This window comes from Phocoena sinus, chromosome 9 (assembly GCF_008692025.1).
Source record: "Phocoena sinus isolate mPhoSin1 chromosome 9, mPhoSin1.pri, whole genome shotgun sequence".
Taxonomy (NCBI): Eukaryota; Metazoa; Chordata; class Mammalia; order Artiodactyla; family Phocoenidae; genus Phocoena; species Phocoena sinus.
The window spans coordinates 88,956,970-88,972,956 of record NC_045771.1 but is presented as its reverse complement, the minus strand read 5'-3'; the positions used below and the strand labels follow the sequence as shown (position 1 = coordinate 88,972,956).

At 38.9% G+C, this 15,987-nt stretch overlaps 1 protein-coding gene across 3 annotated transcripts in view; it reads left to right on the top strand.

The window, feature by feature from the left end:
* PUS7 (pseudouridine synthase 7) overlaps positions 1-10,941 on the top strand; it is a 107,636-nt gene extending 96,695 nt beyond the window's left edge. For all 3 annotated transcript variants that reach the window (XM_032642768.1, XM_032642769.1, XM_032642771.1), the window contains 7 exons: positions 1,820-1,881; positions 2,974-3,134; positions 4,123-4,249; positions 5,612-5,713; positions 8,033-8,162; positions 9,092-9,183; positions 9,812-10,941. In XM_032642768.1, coding sequence (XP_032498659.1) covers positions 1,820-1,881; positions 2,974-3,134; positions 4,123-4,249; positions 5,612-5,713; positions 8,033-8,162; positions 9,092-9,183; positions 9,812-9,948 — 811 coding nt within the window. In that variant the 3' untranslated portion in view covers positions 9,949-10,941. The remainder of the gene's footprint in view (positions 1-1,819; positions 1,882-2,973; positions 3,135-4,122; positions 4,250-5,611; positions 5,714-8,032; positions 8,163-9,091; positions 9,184-9,811) is intronic.
* Positions 10,942-15,987: the final 5,046 nt, after the last annotated feature.

The window sequence follows — 15,987 nt, the reverse complement described above, 5'->3', positions numbered from 1 at the left end:
CTGCCAATGCAGGGGACATGCGTTCAAGCCCTGGTCCGGGAAGATCCCACGCACCACGGAGCAACTAAGCCCGTGTGCCACAACTACTGAGTCTGCGCTCTAGAGCCTGCGTGCCACAGCTACTGAAACCTACCTGCCTAGAGCTCTGTGCTCCGCAGCAAGAGAGGCCACCGCAATGAGGAGCCCGTGCACCGCAACGAAGAGTAGCCCCCGCTCGCCGCAACTAGAGAAAACCCGCACGTAGCGATGAAGACCCAATGTAGCCAAAAATAATAAATAAAATAAATTTATTTTTTAGAAAATTAAAAAAATAAAAAAAGAAGGTGGAAGAAGGAAAGATAATGTCAGAAAAATAGAAAACATTTTAATGTGTGGTGAGCCAGATAGGATGGCTTGTTATAAACCAAATATATATTTGTTATAAACCAAATATAAACCAAATTAGTATATATATTAATATGGCGATATATACTGAACCTTCATGTGTGTGGTAGTATCTTAAAAGTGTTAAAAAGTCCTGTAGTTGAGAAATTTTAATATATTACACCAGATGTTGGCAGACTTTCTCTGTAAAGGTAAATATTTAGGCTTTGTGGGCCATGGAGTGTGTGTAGTAGCTACTCAGCACTGCTGTTACAGTGTGAAAGTAGCCAGAAATAGTACATAAATTAAGGGTCACGGATGTTTTCCAATAAAACTATTTACAAAATCAAGTGGCCAGCCAGATAACAAAGGTTTTTGAGCACAGAAGTCTTTTTCCATGAAATCTGGCACACTAGTTCCTAGTCTTGAATTAATACTGTACTCTTTTTGGAAATGTTACTGAAGGCCTAGGCAGCTGAATAATGTGTCGCTCAGGAGTATATTTAAAGACTGATAGAGCATGGCTTGTTCCAGGACTTTAAGGATGGCCAGCAGTGGGATATCTATTAATCTAATTCATTGCATTAGTAGGTTAAATATCCATATGATCTCATCAGTAGATAAAACATTTTATATAATTTAATACATAGAAATATATAGATTAACTTAAACGTGAAAAATAAAAACGCTAGTGAAGTAGAAAAACAGAAAAATTAATAGAAGGGATTTTTATTTTCTTATGGTAGGGAGGGCCTTTCTCAGTATGACTCCAAGAGCAGAAATCTTAACTATAAAAAGTGTTCAGATATGATACATGAAATACAACCTCTGTGTGATAAAAGAGAGTATAATAAAAGTTAAAGAAGAAACTGCATACACTTAAAGATCAAGTAAGTCTTGAAAACTACTCTCTGAAGTGTTAACAGTGTTTATTTTTTAAAGGTTAGATAGCAGGTAACCTTTCTTATGTACTGTTTAATTTTAAAGAAGCATGTATAACTTATAATCAGCAAATGTAAAGATACTTCCATTTTGGCAAGAATAATAGAGAAGGATAAATTGTATTTATTCTCTTTATCTAGGCAAGAAAGTATTTAACATGGGAGACTTTTTTTGAGAAGTTTCAAATAAGTTTTAGTATATAAAGACAACTTTGATTTATACAGATAATACCATGTATATCAGCTTAAAGCATGACTAGGTAGTATTTATACTATAACAGCTTTCTAAAACTGTGAAATGATATTAAATGTTATGAGTAAACATTATATTTTTAATTTTCTTCTCTTAAGTTCTTTTGACATTTACATTTGAAACCTATGTTATATTAGTTTTTCTGCTTATTTTAAGTTTAATAAAATATATAAAGTTAATATGGTTTGTTACTCCACAGGCTTGGGCAAATAAGATTCATCTTAATGCAAAATTAAGTAAAATAAATGCTGTTTAATTTTAGAGCTATACTACAAAATTCCTGGGCTGAAGTCATGGATTTAATATTGAAACCCCGTTCTGGAGGTGAGAATAAAAATAATCTTAAGAAAAAAAAAAGAATATATGACTAGGTATTCATGGAATTGCTTTGAATTGAAGTATAGGTACAAATTGGGGTCATTATTTCAGAATTTTTAAAACTGTTTTTAAGGTAAAAAGTATAGTTTATGTCTTTTTTTACACAAGTTTTATGTATATATTTGAGATTTATAATTTATATCTTATTTTCAGGTCTTTAGCTCATCTAATTTATTAATTCATAAATGAATACATTCATTTCCTTTTCTCCATGCAGTATTAAATCTCTGAACATATAGGAATCCAAACAGATTTCACTGTGGTTAATTTGTTAAAGCAAAATGTAATACAATATAAAAACTTGGCAAAAACACACTGAGGATTTTTAAGTTTGGAGAGTTCATTAAAAACTAATGTCATGGGCTTCCCTGGTGGCGCAGTGGTTGAGAGTCCGCCTGCCGATGCAGGGGACGCGGGTTCGTGCCCCGGTCTGGGAGGATCCCACGTGCCGCGGAGCGGCTGGGCCCGTGAGCCATGGCCGCTGAGCCTGCGCGTCCGGAGCCTGTGCTCCTCAACGGGAGAGGCCACAACAGTGAGAGGCCCGCGTACTGCAAAAAAAAAAAAAAAAAAAAAAAAAAAACTAATGTCATACTGTATGGAAAAGGATTTAAGTACCACTTTACAAATCAGCAAAATAATTATGCCCACTTTGGATAATTATTCATTTGCAAGTTAAAAGAGATAAGGTCTAATTTTATGGAAAGTAATCCATTAACTTTGACAATACAATAGAAAAAGAGAGGGAAGGAAGAAAGGACTACCAAGGTTTTGTCTGATGTTGAGTCAGCTTGATAATGAACAGTCATTGGCTTTAAGTCCTGGGGTGGTAGCATGTTGAAAGCCATCTAGTTCTGTAAACTTTCTGTCCTTCCCATCTTTTCACTTTTCTGATGATTATTCGCAGGTGACCAAAAGCGCTTCAGAGTATCTCTCTTACAAATAGCACTTTCTAATTTTGTGTTCTCTGTGAAGTGTTTTAAGTTATAGAACTGTCTTTTGGATAAATTGTTTAATCACAGCTTTTTTTCCCCCCACCAGCTGAAAAGGGGTACTTGGTTAAATGCAGGGAGGAATGGGCGAAGACCAAAGACCCAGCCGCTGCCCTCCGAAAACTACCTGTCAAAAGGTGTGTGGAAGGGCAGCTTCTCCGAGGACTTTCAAAATACGGACTGAAGAATATAGTCTCTGCATTTGGCATAGTGAGTGCAATTTGTGAAGTCAGGCACTGACTTGAGGTGGCTCAATGCTTTGAACTTTTTATCTTTAAATATTTTACTAAATTTTGGAAGAACAGAAGGTAAATAAGGATCCTTTGGCAATCTCTGAGAGGGGTGTTGCCTGCGGGATCCTTGCTGAGACCCTGGGTGGTGATAGGGGAGGGTGGTGGGTGCAGGCAGTGGGGCAGTGGTTGTTAACATGCAAGGCACGAGGAAAGCATCTGTGTGGAAAATACCTACAAGGAAGTTTAATTTAAGTATCTTGGTATTTGAAAAATTCAGAACCCATCATAGAGTTCATTTCTTAGTCTCTGTAGCATCAGAGCTGTAACCTGCTTCAGTGAGAGGGTTGCACAGTAAGTGATCTAAATGACTACATTTTAGTGTGGTTTCTCTGTGGTGATTCAAGACTGGGTAGCATCATGGTAAGTGTAGCCTATACTGGTGTTTGCATTCTATAGTACAGATAGACTAAAGTTTAACTCCTAACTGTAAGTCTTGGTTACTCTCCCCCAGATGTACAAAAAAATCAGGATTCCTGCTGGAGGAAATTAGTTGTCAGTTCAGTCATACAGGCTTTCTCCTTCCATAGAATTAGAAAGCACTGTTAGCTCTATGATTGAGGTGTAAATTCCTTGAGCTTGAAGTCTGTATCTTTGATTGAGGGTATAAATTCCAAAGCACTTGCTTTCTTCACATGAACGTCTGAACTGTGGGTGCAAAACGGGAGCCGCTGCAGCTGCTGCGGATCATGAACACCCCCTAGTCTGAGGGCTTCCGTCTCTAAAATTGGTGGCTGTGTGTCAGTTACTGTTTCTATAGGCTGTTAGAAAAATGGGAGATTGAAGTTACGAGTTTCTTGTACTAGGGGCACCACTAAACAAGTGGGATGTCTTGGAAAGTACAGTACTTTTAATATTTGGAATGTATTTTTTTTTCTCTTGCCTGTTTTTTATTTTTCTCCCATCAGATACCAAGAAATAATCGCTTAATGTATATTCATAGCTATCAGAGCTATGTGTGGAACAACATGGTGAGCAAGAGGATTGAAGAGTATGGACTGAACCCTGTCCCGGGGGACCTTGTTCTCAAAGGAGGTAAGAGGGCAGACACCATCCTTGCTCACACAAACTTGGGTTCAGTTATTTGACACTAGTGCTTAACATCCAGCCTGGCTGCTGGTTAAGATAGCTGTCTGGTAAGCTTGAAAGGGAAAGACATTGTAAGCTCAGACTGACTGGTGTGGATCTGTCATATGTAATGAAAAATAGGCATCTGATTTGAAAATATGCACCTGACTCTCTCCGGGCTTCCATTTTCTCAACTAGGATAAGATTTGGACTAAGTGTTGCCTAAGATCCCTTTGCAAACCCTAATCTGGGTCTAGCTAATACTTCTCTACACTTCTGGGTGTACTTCAGCCTCCCTGCTGTCGTTGGCCAGTCTTAAAGAGTTTCTTTAAGTCAACACAAGACTGGAGTGCACTTTACATGGGGCTGTGATATCGTAGACATGCAAACAGTCCCATCTGCTGTTGAGCCCTTACTGTGTGCTGGCCCTTCTGCTAAGTAAGCCCTTTACCTGCATCTTCTAGTTTAAAGCTCAGTATTACTGTGAAGCATTCTGTCTGTTCCTCACACGAGGTTCAGTCACTAACCCCAAGTTTCCACAGCTGGTTAAAAAAAAAAGAGAAGGCTAGGACTTCCCTGGTGGGCCAGTGGTTAAGACTCTGCGCTTCCACTGCTGGGGACGTGGATTCGATCCCTGGTCAGGGAACTAAGATTCCACATGCCACTCAGTGTGGCCAAAAATAAATAAATAAATAAACATTAATTTTTAAAAAAAATTAAAAAGAGAGAAGTCTGGGAATCAAAACAAGTCTGTTTCCAAAGTCCATTTCTTCCTGGCTACTTCCTGGAGACAGTCTGCTCATCTGCAGGTGTGCCCAGTAAATGAACTAAAGCTTTTCATTTGTATGGAAATTTTAATTAATCTTTTCCTGATTTAATTTTTCCTCACTCAATATTGATCACATCTGGTATATTTTAATGTCCCCTGTGCCACCACATTTCATCCTCTAAATACAGACGGGGTTTTTTTTCCCATTGTTTATGCTTTTGGCAGAATGCATTCATCTGTGATAACTTTCCAGATAGTATTTTGTAGTGTTGTCTGATGAGGAAAAAGAAGCTAAAAGCCAGGAGTCCTAAAACGTGAGGGTGCAGCTGAGAAACAGATTATTTTTAGTTTTCTACTTTTTCTGAATCCACGATATTTATTTTTCGGGTAGAATAGAAAAGACAGAAAGGCAAATTAATTTCTCTAAGCTCCATGGGGCACTGAACCTGGGCACGCTTGCATTTCTGATTGCTTAGCTGTGTAATTTTAGAAGGTTGGACTTGTGGAAATACTGCCTGTTTCCTTAATTCTTCTTAATTTATCCATTGGTATATTTTCAGCTGCAGTTGTCTGTATTGAGGAAGACGATGTTAATAATTACTCCATCCATGATGTGGTAATGCCCTTGCCTGGTTTTGATGTTATCTACCCCCAGCATAAAAGTAAGTTCCCTCCGGGGAAGATAGTTAAAGTCAGACATAATTAAGCCACTGGCAGCCAAGAGTCGAGAGAGGGGAAAAAAATCAGTATTTTAAATATGATTTTAGAACCTTAATTTCCATCCGACTTGAAAAAAAATGTTTAGGTTTCAAACATACATAAGCCGTGTTTGCTTATAAAAGTCCCCCTGAAATAGATGCATTCAGATGGATGATTTAAATTAAGAAACCAGGTGGTGGAGGTGGTGGTGATGGTGATAGTGTTGGTATCCTTATTGTTGTGGCTGTTATTATTGGCACTGTTATTTAAAATTTCTGAAATTCACTAATTCTTACTAAGGATGGAAGGGTTTGGAAAGAGTCATTGAGAAAGAGAATGGATAATTATACTTTAACATTGCTTTTTTTAACCTTTTTTTTTTTAAACCGCGTTAAATAATATCTGTTCATGTGTTTCAAGAGTCAGTGAGCTCAGAAGTTTATAAACTGGAAACTTAGCATTCCCTACCCTTATTTCCCATTCCCCAGAGGCTGATAAGAATTACTTCTGTACCTTCATGGATGCCATTTTGACAGGGGAATTGGAACTTTTACTCTTGAAGGATTCAGAAATTGTAAAAAAGAAAGCAGCCCTGAGCATGGGACTACCCTGGTGGAACTGACTCTGGAAGTTTACTCCTCACCAGGGCTGGTCTGTCGGAGGTGTTTTCCTGTTAAAACATCTTTTCTCTCAAGATCCCAGAATTAGTTTACTTATCAACGTTATATTTCTTGAAATTACAAAATGATGAGGATTAACACCCTTCTTTGATAAGGCAAATACTTATAAAAGAGTGGAGTGGTAGCCTGCCATTTACATGTTGACTAATCAGACTGCTGTGTGAGGTTGGCCTCATGGAGGGAAAAGGATTAGACAAGAGGAGGGAGAATGAATAAGGGCGGTAGACAAGGGTGGGGTGGCCTGCCCGTGCTGCGTGGATGGCACAGATGATGCAGCGAGGAACCGGAGACCAGTACCAGGAGGTAGAGAAGGAAGGCACTGAGATGCTTGGAGCCACACTTGCCCTCTTTCCAGGAGAGAAAAAGAAAGCATTCTTTTCTACTCTCTGGTACCTCTCAAGGTCAGAAACTTTGGGCTAGTTAGTATCAGTTAAAACATACATTCAGCTTAGCCTTTGACAGAGCCGATTGTGGAGACCTCGTGGCCAAGACAGGGGCTCACAGGCTGGCTGGGTGGTGGTTCAGGCATGTGGATTCATGACGTAGGCACACTTGGTGTCAGCAGTGCTCAGTTAGGGATCCCTGCTGTCCTCACAAGTGGGTCGTGAGGGAGTCTTTCCTTGACCCTGGTCTAACCAACGTTTTTTACGAATGACGTGAGTAAAGAAATCTGCTTATCATATTTGCAAGTAGTATAACCCAAAATAGTTAATATTAATTATATGGAAAATAAGTATTTAAAAAGAACTGCAGAGGGCATTTAATAGGGTTAAATGTAAATTCTCATGTTTACGTTCAAAGATCAAGTGTACAGATGGAAAAGGCCAGTTTGGTGGTAGTCTACATGAAAAGTATCTGGTGTTACTATTAACGTAAGCCTGTTACCCAAGGCAGATGAGGGGTCGGTGGGGAGTACAGAAATATCAAAGGAGGGACAGTTGGAGGAACTTGTTGGTCTAGAGGAGATCATGGCTTAAAGGCCCAGTACTTACAAACACATGTGGAAGAAAGCAATTAATCTGTGTTCCAAAGCAGTTGACAGGAGTCACACGATGACATATTTCAGCATGGCACAGAAAAAATTTTCCAATAATTGCGTGCCTCACAAAGTGGTAGCTCCCCATAAATGGCGACGTGAAAGCAAAGGCTGGATGACTGTCTCTCTCTGGTGTTGTAAAAAAGTTTCTACATCAGGTGCGAGGGTGAGCCAGATGGTGTTCCCAGGTCTCTTATTTTTATACATTTATTTATAACTACCTTCTTCCGGAAGGAGTTAGAGGCTCTGTATATGGTCTCTTCCAACTCTGAGTACATATACATTGTAGTTGAGTAACTTCTGATGAAATGGCCTTTTGTAGCCATCTTGGGACCCTTAACCCCAGATACTGTGCCTGGTTGCAAAAATAAAGTACGAGTCGGCCAAACCTAAACTGGAGACACCTGGTACTAGTTAGTAAGTCAGTACGTTTTAATTCCATAGAACAGATTGGATTGTAAATTGAGATGATTAATTTTGTTAAGGTGACAGAATTTATGTTACTCTCTATAGTTCAAGGTAGCTTGCTGACATGCTGCATTCCAACTGATTTTGTTTTATATTAGTTAGTGAAGCCTACAGGGAAATGCTCACAGCGGACAATCTTGATATTGACAACATGAGACACAAAATTAGAGATTATTCCTTATCAGGGGCCTACCGAAAGATCATTATTCGTCCGCAGAATGTCAGCTGGTGAGTAATAGTCTGGAATGAAATAGAACTGAACTACTAGATTTTAACCTTTTTCATTATATAAATATTTTTCATTGCTTACAGCCTGGCATAAAAGTGTTATTGCTGTTATTGAATACTATTCTCATTACTGCTACTACCTGGTAATTTTCAAATTATCAGGAGATAAATGAATTCAAATATATAGTGAAAGTGGCTAAGTTTACATCTTACTGACATTGCTAAATTATTGAAGAGATGTGCAGAGAATGAACTTTTTCCCTATTCCTAAAAAACTGAGATTTTCAAGTTACCTTACTCAGAATTAGCTGTGAGTTCCACACTGATATGGTTGTTTCATTATCATGTTTCTAGAGAGAAAAAGATACTTGTATTACCCATTTTAAAATACTTTAATACCTAGTATTAGGTAAAGCTTTATTTGATAATTTAAAAAATTAAACCCTGGACTAGTTGCCCACTGTCAGGAAGTTCTCTTCCTTCTCTCCATCTCTTCTCCCTTTTCCTTTTCCCTCCTCTTCTCTGGATTGTGGGAAGAGGCTGACAGAGTTGGCCTCCATCTTGCCAGAGAGCAGTTTCTCACAGCAACATGGTGGTGTTAGTGGTGATAACCGCCCTGGAGAAAGTACACATGCTGTGATTAATTCAATTGCATCTCTGCCAAGTGAAGTTTACTACTTACCAACTACATACAAAAGGAATTTCCATCCTAGGGAAACATTTTTTATTTTTACCATAGGCTGGCATCATCTGTCACCTTGCTATATAGTATTTCTGTATAAAATATGGCCGTATTCTGTTATTGAATACTCCCACCTAGAATTATTTACACTAGGCCTGTGTGTTTTCCTTGCTAAACAAATGGTGATGAGTAACTTAGTGCCTGTTATGGAAATTCACATTCACACTTTTCTTCATATGTTTCAAAGGGAAGTCGTTGCATATGATGATCCTAAAATTCCACTCTTCAACACAGATGTGGACAACCTAGAAGGGAAACCACCACCAGTGTTTGCTTCTGGTAAGTTTACTCAGCCATCAGTTCTGTGTCAACTTTGAAATGTTTTCTCATACAAAAACATATTTAAAAAAAAAACTTACAATCACCACCATCTCCCAACCCACTCTATGATTTCTATTTTGTGTTTTGTCATCTTAGTTTTATGATTACAGTTGGAGGTCAGTGATTAAAAGAGTATTTCCCACTGAAAATGAATGAACATTATAGAAGGTTGTGATATTAGGTGATTGAATATCCTCCCCACTCCCATAGAAAGTTAACAAAGTTAAGTGAAAACCTAGCAAGAGAGTCTAAAATGCCTTTTCATTGTCAAATTCTTGTTGCCATTCCTTTGTCTGTTTTCACCCTGTAGCGTAAATTTTTTTTTTTTTTTCATTTTATGTGTGTTTCTCTCCTATGCTCTTCTGTCACCTACCCTTTCTATGAAGGTTCCAGGTAGAATTACTATAGGGATTCAGGTGGATCCTTCACTCACAGATCTCTTACTCCCATGCCTCATTTTCTGAGGCCCCATGGGAAGTAGGCTGAAGAAAGGAGCACAGTTCTTTTATCTGTATAGAGATTATGTGACTCGCCCCAGTCTGTCTGCAGCTGCCTTACTTTCTGACTGTTCTTTCTTGCCTGGCAGAAGGCAAATACAGAGCTCTGAAGATGGATTTTTCTCTCCCTCCTTCTACCTACGCGACCATGGCCATTCGCGAAGTGCTAAAAATGGATACCAGCATAAAGAACCAGACCCAGCTGAATACCACCTGGCTCCGCTGAGGCCTTTGTCTCCAGATTAGAAAATGCAGACACGTTTGCTGGCTTCCTGTTCATTTTCCTCTTAGTACAGACCCCTATGTGGATTTTGGATCTTTGTACTAAAAAAGCTATTTGTATTTTTCCAAGTTTTTATTAGCTTAATTTGCAATATTTGTACATACATACAAATTTTGAGGATCCTAATTCTAGCTCAGAGAATATCAGTTGGTTAGAATATATTTCAGGTGCTTAAATCATAGTAAAACGTCAGCTTTACTGGCTTTATAATCATTTAAAGGAATTTGGTTTAAAGTAGCAGTTTTAGGTTTTGCTACATTCTTCGAAGGACAACAGTAATTTTTTTTTTTTTTTTGGCAACAGTAATTTTTAACGCATCCATGGATGGAGTACATAGCAATGGAATTTAAGAGAAAACAAAACAAATCTTGGCTATGGATAAATAATTAGAGTGAGCCTTCCCCCTAGAACCTGTGAATATAAATAACAGTACTCATGCTTGTTTAAATGGTGATAAAACATCCACAAGTTTAAAAACACAAAGTGATTGTCATTATCCGGCTCATGAACCAGGTTCAGGTAAGTGTTTATAGACTTTTCAGTTGCCATAGCTTTTGCATTTATTATTATCATTGGCTTGCAGGAGAGTTGCATCAATAGGGCTTTTTGTTTCTTGATGTAAACATGTGCACCTCTTTTTGTTAGTTAAGGTCTAATTTTTATTCTAGGTGCCTTTTATGTTCAGAACTCCTTCCACTGGACTGATTGATATCTGCCCAAAAATAAATGATAGAGAAGAAAGCTTTTGAAAACTTACAAGGGCTCCTCCTATCAACAGCATTATCCTTTGTTATTCACGGCTTAGGTATTTCCAGTTCTGGCCATGCATAAAACTTTGCTCTGGTGTGAAAGCATAAATATGCCTTCCCAAAGGTGTGTGACGTAATTGTACCATCATTTCTAGAACGAAATATAATAAATATTTTAAAACACTCAGTTCTACTGGTTATGTTAATAAATGGAATAAATACTTAAACTGAATGCAAATGAGAATGTTGGCCCTGCTGAAGGCGAGAAACTAAGTGAATGAGAGCTCCTCAGAAAAGGTGTGTCGTGACTGGGGGTGAGATAATATGATGGCGTGTCCAATTGTGTGACTGATTGACCATATTAGACTGGCATCAAGGTTATTCTTACAGTAGCACCACTCACTTGCCTTCCAGCGTGCTTTCTGGATGGAAAAGAAAGGGGTAGAGAAAAGCCACCCTACTCCACCACGGGAATGTGGATGACATTCATCCTGTATCTGGCAGTGGAAACAAGGTGGAAAATTGTATTTTAGCCCTGGTATTTTAATGATGTCTGTCACATTGCAGAGGTTAAAAAAAGATTAGAACCCTCCTGGTAAATTACCCTTTCAGCTGGCTAATTTCTAAAGAATCTTTTGCCCCACCAGGGCCAAATGTATTAAATGTATGATTTGTCTATTTGTACTTTCCAGTGCTAGCAAGTTATTCTTCACCAGACTGATTAGTGAGAAAGTATTTATTGAGGGAACCTAACTCTTCATGTTGCAAGTGCATTCCGTACTTCTGCATTTATAAATTTATATTACAAAAAAAAAAAAGTGAGGCTAAACTTATGTTTTCTTCATTTTTGCAGTATTGGTACTTGTGGCTCTTTGTGACGAGTTAATTTTCCTGGCTGCATTAGCTGACTACCAGTTTGTGCATGTCTCCTCTTAAACAGCAGTGGAGGATAATGATTCAAGGCAGATTCTTAGAGCCATTTTGAGACTTGGGGACATATCTAATGCTAGGGACTTAGTCCACTGGGAATAAATCATTGCCATAGCATCTTGTTGTTAACAAAGTGGAGGTGTGGGGCGGGGGGCAGGAATACTGTAAGGCAGGTTTACGAAGCCTGCCGACAGCCGCATCCTCAACATAAAAGTATCTTTGAAAAAAGAAATCTTTGTTTCCTAAATTTTTGCCAGACAAATAATAAAGGATGAGTGTTTTTTATTATAATATAAAACCAGCGCTATCTACTGATGGAAAAGTAAGCTAAATAACCACCGGCTGACCATCAGCTGTTTTGTTCATGGTTTCATGTAGTAGATTATAACTAGACTGCCATTATACTAATTAAAAAGATACCTGGCTGATTCCCGAATCTTCATGGTTACATGTTGTAGATAACAACTAGACTTCTATGATACTAATAAAAATTTTTTTTTTCCTGGTTGATTCCTGAATCAACCGAAAAATTGGTAGCAGCTGCAACAGCACATCAGTACTTAAAACTCCACCAGTTGTTCCAGGCTGTACAAATTAGCACAAACCGGTATGTATTTGCACTAAAGTGCATTTTGTGGCCAATTTTGCACTAAAAAATCAGGGTGTGGGTATGGGTGTATAATACAAAATAGAATATATATAAATGTTATACTACTTATCTGTGCTAATGCGTGTACATGTGGTATTTTGAAACATAAAAACAGTCTAGGAGAATGAACTGTGGGTAGCATGGGTGAAGAAGTGAGAACACAGCAGAAGAACCTCAAAGCCGTGGATGGCCAGGTTCTGCCCTTCATGAATTGAAGACTGTGCCTGCATAACAAAGGGTAATTTAAAAGTTTTTCTTTGTTCAATGAAATCTGCTTTCCTACTTTACGGGGCTACATTTCTATAGGATAAAACTTCTGTTTTGGATCACAAACTCCTTGGAAAATCTAAGGAAAAAGTGTGGACATTGTCTTCAGGGGAAGGAAAGGGGAAAAGCATGTATATACACATACGTACACCTATACATACACGTATGTGCCAACTTTTTATACAGTGTAGTATTCAGCTAAGACCCCCTACTCTGGGTCAGTGCTTTCCAGACGTTAATGTGCATAGGAATCGCCTGGAGATGCTGTTACTGCAGGATGTATTTCAGGAGGTTCAGATGGAGTCAGAAATACCTTGTGTTTCTAACAAACTCCCAGAGGTACTTGTGCTGCTGGTCTGCACACCACACTTGGGAAGCAAGGCTCTAGACCTTTGCCGGCCAGTACAGCAGCCCTAGCCACGCGTGTTAATTTAAATTTAAGTTAACTAAAATGAAGTTGAGCTTCCCAGTCACACTAGCCACAGTTCAACAGCTCCATAGCCATCTGTGTGGTTAGTGGCTGCTGTATTGGACAGCACTGCTCTGGATAACAAATCCGTCACCAGAAGTATTCCAGTACACAGGAGGTGTGACATCCAGCGATGCTAATGATTAAAGTCAAATGCTCAGGTAACACGCATTCCACAGGTGCAGGTGGGGTTACGTTGCGATTAGATCCAGGGCTCACACTGATGGCTTAAGAGTTCCCACTTGAAGTAGATCACCCTAGGGGTCTTCCTTAAACTCAGTTCAATGCTTCTCATGTTCTGGTGTCCTCCTGGATCACCTGTGATCCTTTTTACTGCCCTTGCTTTCATCTAGATACCTTGTCCAAAGGTTCAATCAAACCATACTTAAAGCTCTCAGGCTGTTTTGCTCCACAGGGGGAAATTATCCAGAACTGCTGGATAATTAACAATTATCCTTAACTGATGTCATTTAAAACTTTCCTTCTTGGCTGGCACATGCTGTAGCTTCTTATGAAAGCAACAGCTGCAGAAAGCAAGCATGGTTGGAGGGTCCGTATGATTGTGTTGTCTCGAAAGTATGGTGATGACTTTGTGTTACAGCTTTTCCACCCATACTAAAGACTCCTGCAAAGTGACCAGTATATAAAAGAGATGGCGACAGGGAACTATAATAGAAGTTATTCAGAGCCCTGTCTTCTGATGCATACTTACCTTCCCCTCAAAAGCTCTAAATGTTTTTCTAGAGCAACTCTTTCCAATAGAAATATCATGTGAGCTGCGTATGTAATTTGAAATGTTCTCGTCCGGGTGGGGGCCCTGAGCCCCCACGTTGAGTCTGTTTAAAAAGAGACAGGTGGGATTAATAGTATATATTTTATCTAAACCAATATATCTAAAAGATAATTTCAACCTGTAATATGCAAAGCTAAATATTTTTCAGTCTCCATTTTGTAGTAAGTCTTTAAAATACAGTGTGTATTTTACACTTACAACACATCTCAGTTTGGACTAGTCACATTTCCAGTGTTCAGTAGCCACATGTGGCCAGTGGCTACTGTGTTGGACAGTACGGTTTTTTGTTTTTTTTTTCCGGTACGCGGGCCTCTCGCTGTTGTGGCCTCTCCCATTGTGGAGCACAAGCTACAGACGTGCAGGCTCAGCGGCCATGGCTCACGGGCCTAGCGGCTCCGCGGCATGTGGGATCCTCCCGGACCGGGGCACGAACCCGTGTCCCCTGCATCGGCAGGCGGACTCTCAACCACTGCACCACCAGGGAAGCCCGACCGTAAGGTTTTGAAAGAGCACTTCTTTATTGCATGTCATTGGTATAATGGTAAATATTCCTTCAGTATTAAGGTTTAATTTGTCATACTGTGAATATGTAAGTTGGGATTAAGGCTAGTTAAATGTGATTTTAAAATGCTTAATTGATTATTACATTTTATGGTTATTGGGACTAAATGTTTTTACTATGGGAGCACATAGCAACCATGGCTGTTAATGTAGATGGGAAATATTTCAGGATGCTGAAATTTTCCTTAAGCTGTTCCGATGATGTTCTGCAATTTTCTCTCCTCTAAGTAATGCAGAGCTGATCTTTAGTGCAGCTTCTGTTTAGATTTTAGATTCCAAATTCATGGAATATAAATTGAGGTTTTAGGGATGATAGGATTTTGTGACCGGTTAGCACCCAAAGCTGGGAACCCAAGTTGTTTGTGCAGGCGGGGTAAGGCGATTGAAGCAGGGCTGAAGTTTCTGCCTTGTTTTTTTTTTTATTAATAGCTTTGTTGAGATAAATTTCATATGTTGTACAATTCACTTATTTAAAGTATGTAATTCAGAGGTTTTTCAGTGTATTCAGAGCTGTGCAACCATCACCACAATCAATTTTACACCACCTTTATCACCCCTTACCCATCAGCAGTCACTTTCCATACCCAGCCCCTGGCAAGAACTACTTTCGGTCTCTATAGATTTGTCTATTCTGATCATTCGTATAAATGCAGTTATACAAGCTGTGGTCTTTTGTGACTTCTTTCACTTAGCATAATGTTTTCAACTTTCATCCATGGTGTAGTAGGTGTCAGTGCTTCATTCCTTTCTATTGCCACGTAATATTCCATGTATGAATATACCACATTTTGTTTATCCATTCGTCCATTTGACGGATGTTTGGGTTGTTTCCACCTTTTGGCTGTCATGAATAATGCTCCTAGAAACAGTTTTGTTCAGGTTTCCGTGTGGATGTATGTTATTTCTTTTGGGCATATAACTGGGAGTGGAATTACTGGGTCATAACTCTGTGTTTAATCTTCTGAGGAACTGCCAGAATGTTTTTCAAAGCATCTGCACCATTTTACATTCTTACCAGGAGTGTATGAAGGTTCCAGTTTCTCCACATCCTCACCAACACTTGATATCTGTCTGATTATAGCCACCCTAGTGGTTGTGAAGTTGTATCTCATTGTGGTTTTGACTTGCATTTCCCTAATGACTAATTATGTTGAACATCTTTTTGTGTGCTTATTGGTCTTTTTTCTATGTTTTTTGGAGAAATGTCTATTCAGATCCTTGGTCCATTTTAAAATTGAATTATTCGTCTTTTTGTGGTTGAGTTTTAAGACCTCTTTTATATTTTCTAGATACATTATCAGATATACAATTGGCATATATTTTCTCCCAGTCCCTGTGTTTTATCACTTTCTTGGGGAATGGGTTTTAAAGGTTGCAGGAGATATTCTTTGTTGAGATTTTGTTTGTAAACTAGTCCACAGTAACCCCAAAATGGATTTTCATGACAGGGAGGGCTCGAGGTTAAGTGCAAGAATTCCTCAACCTTAACTCTCTGGAATGAAAGGCACTTAGGCACACCTGGGAGCACTTCTCTTTCAACTCTGATCAACTCCACTTGTAGCCT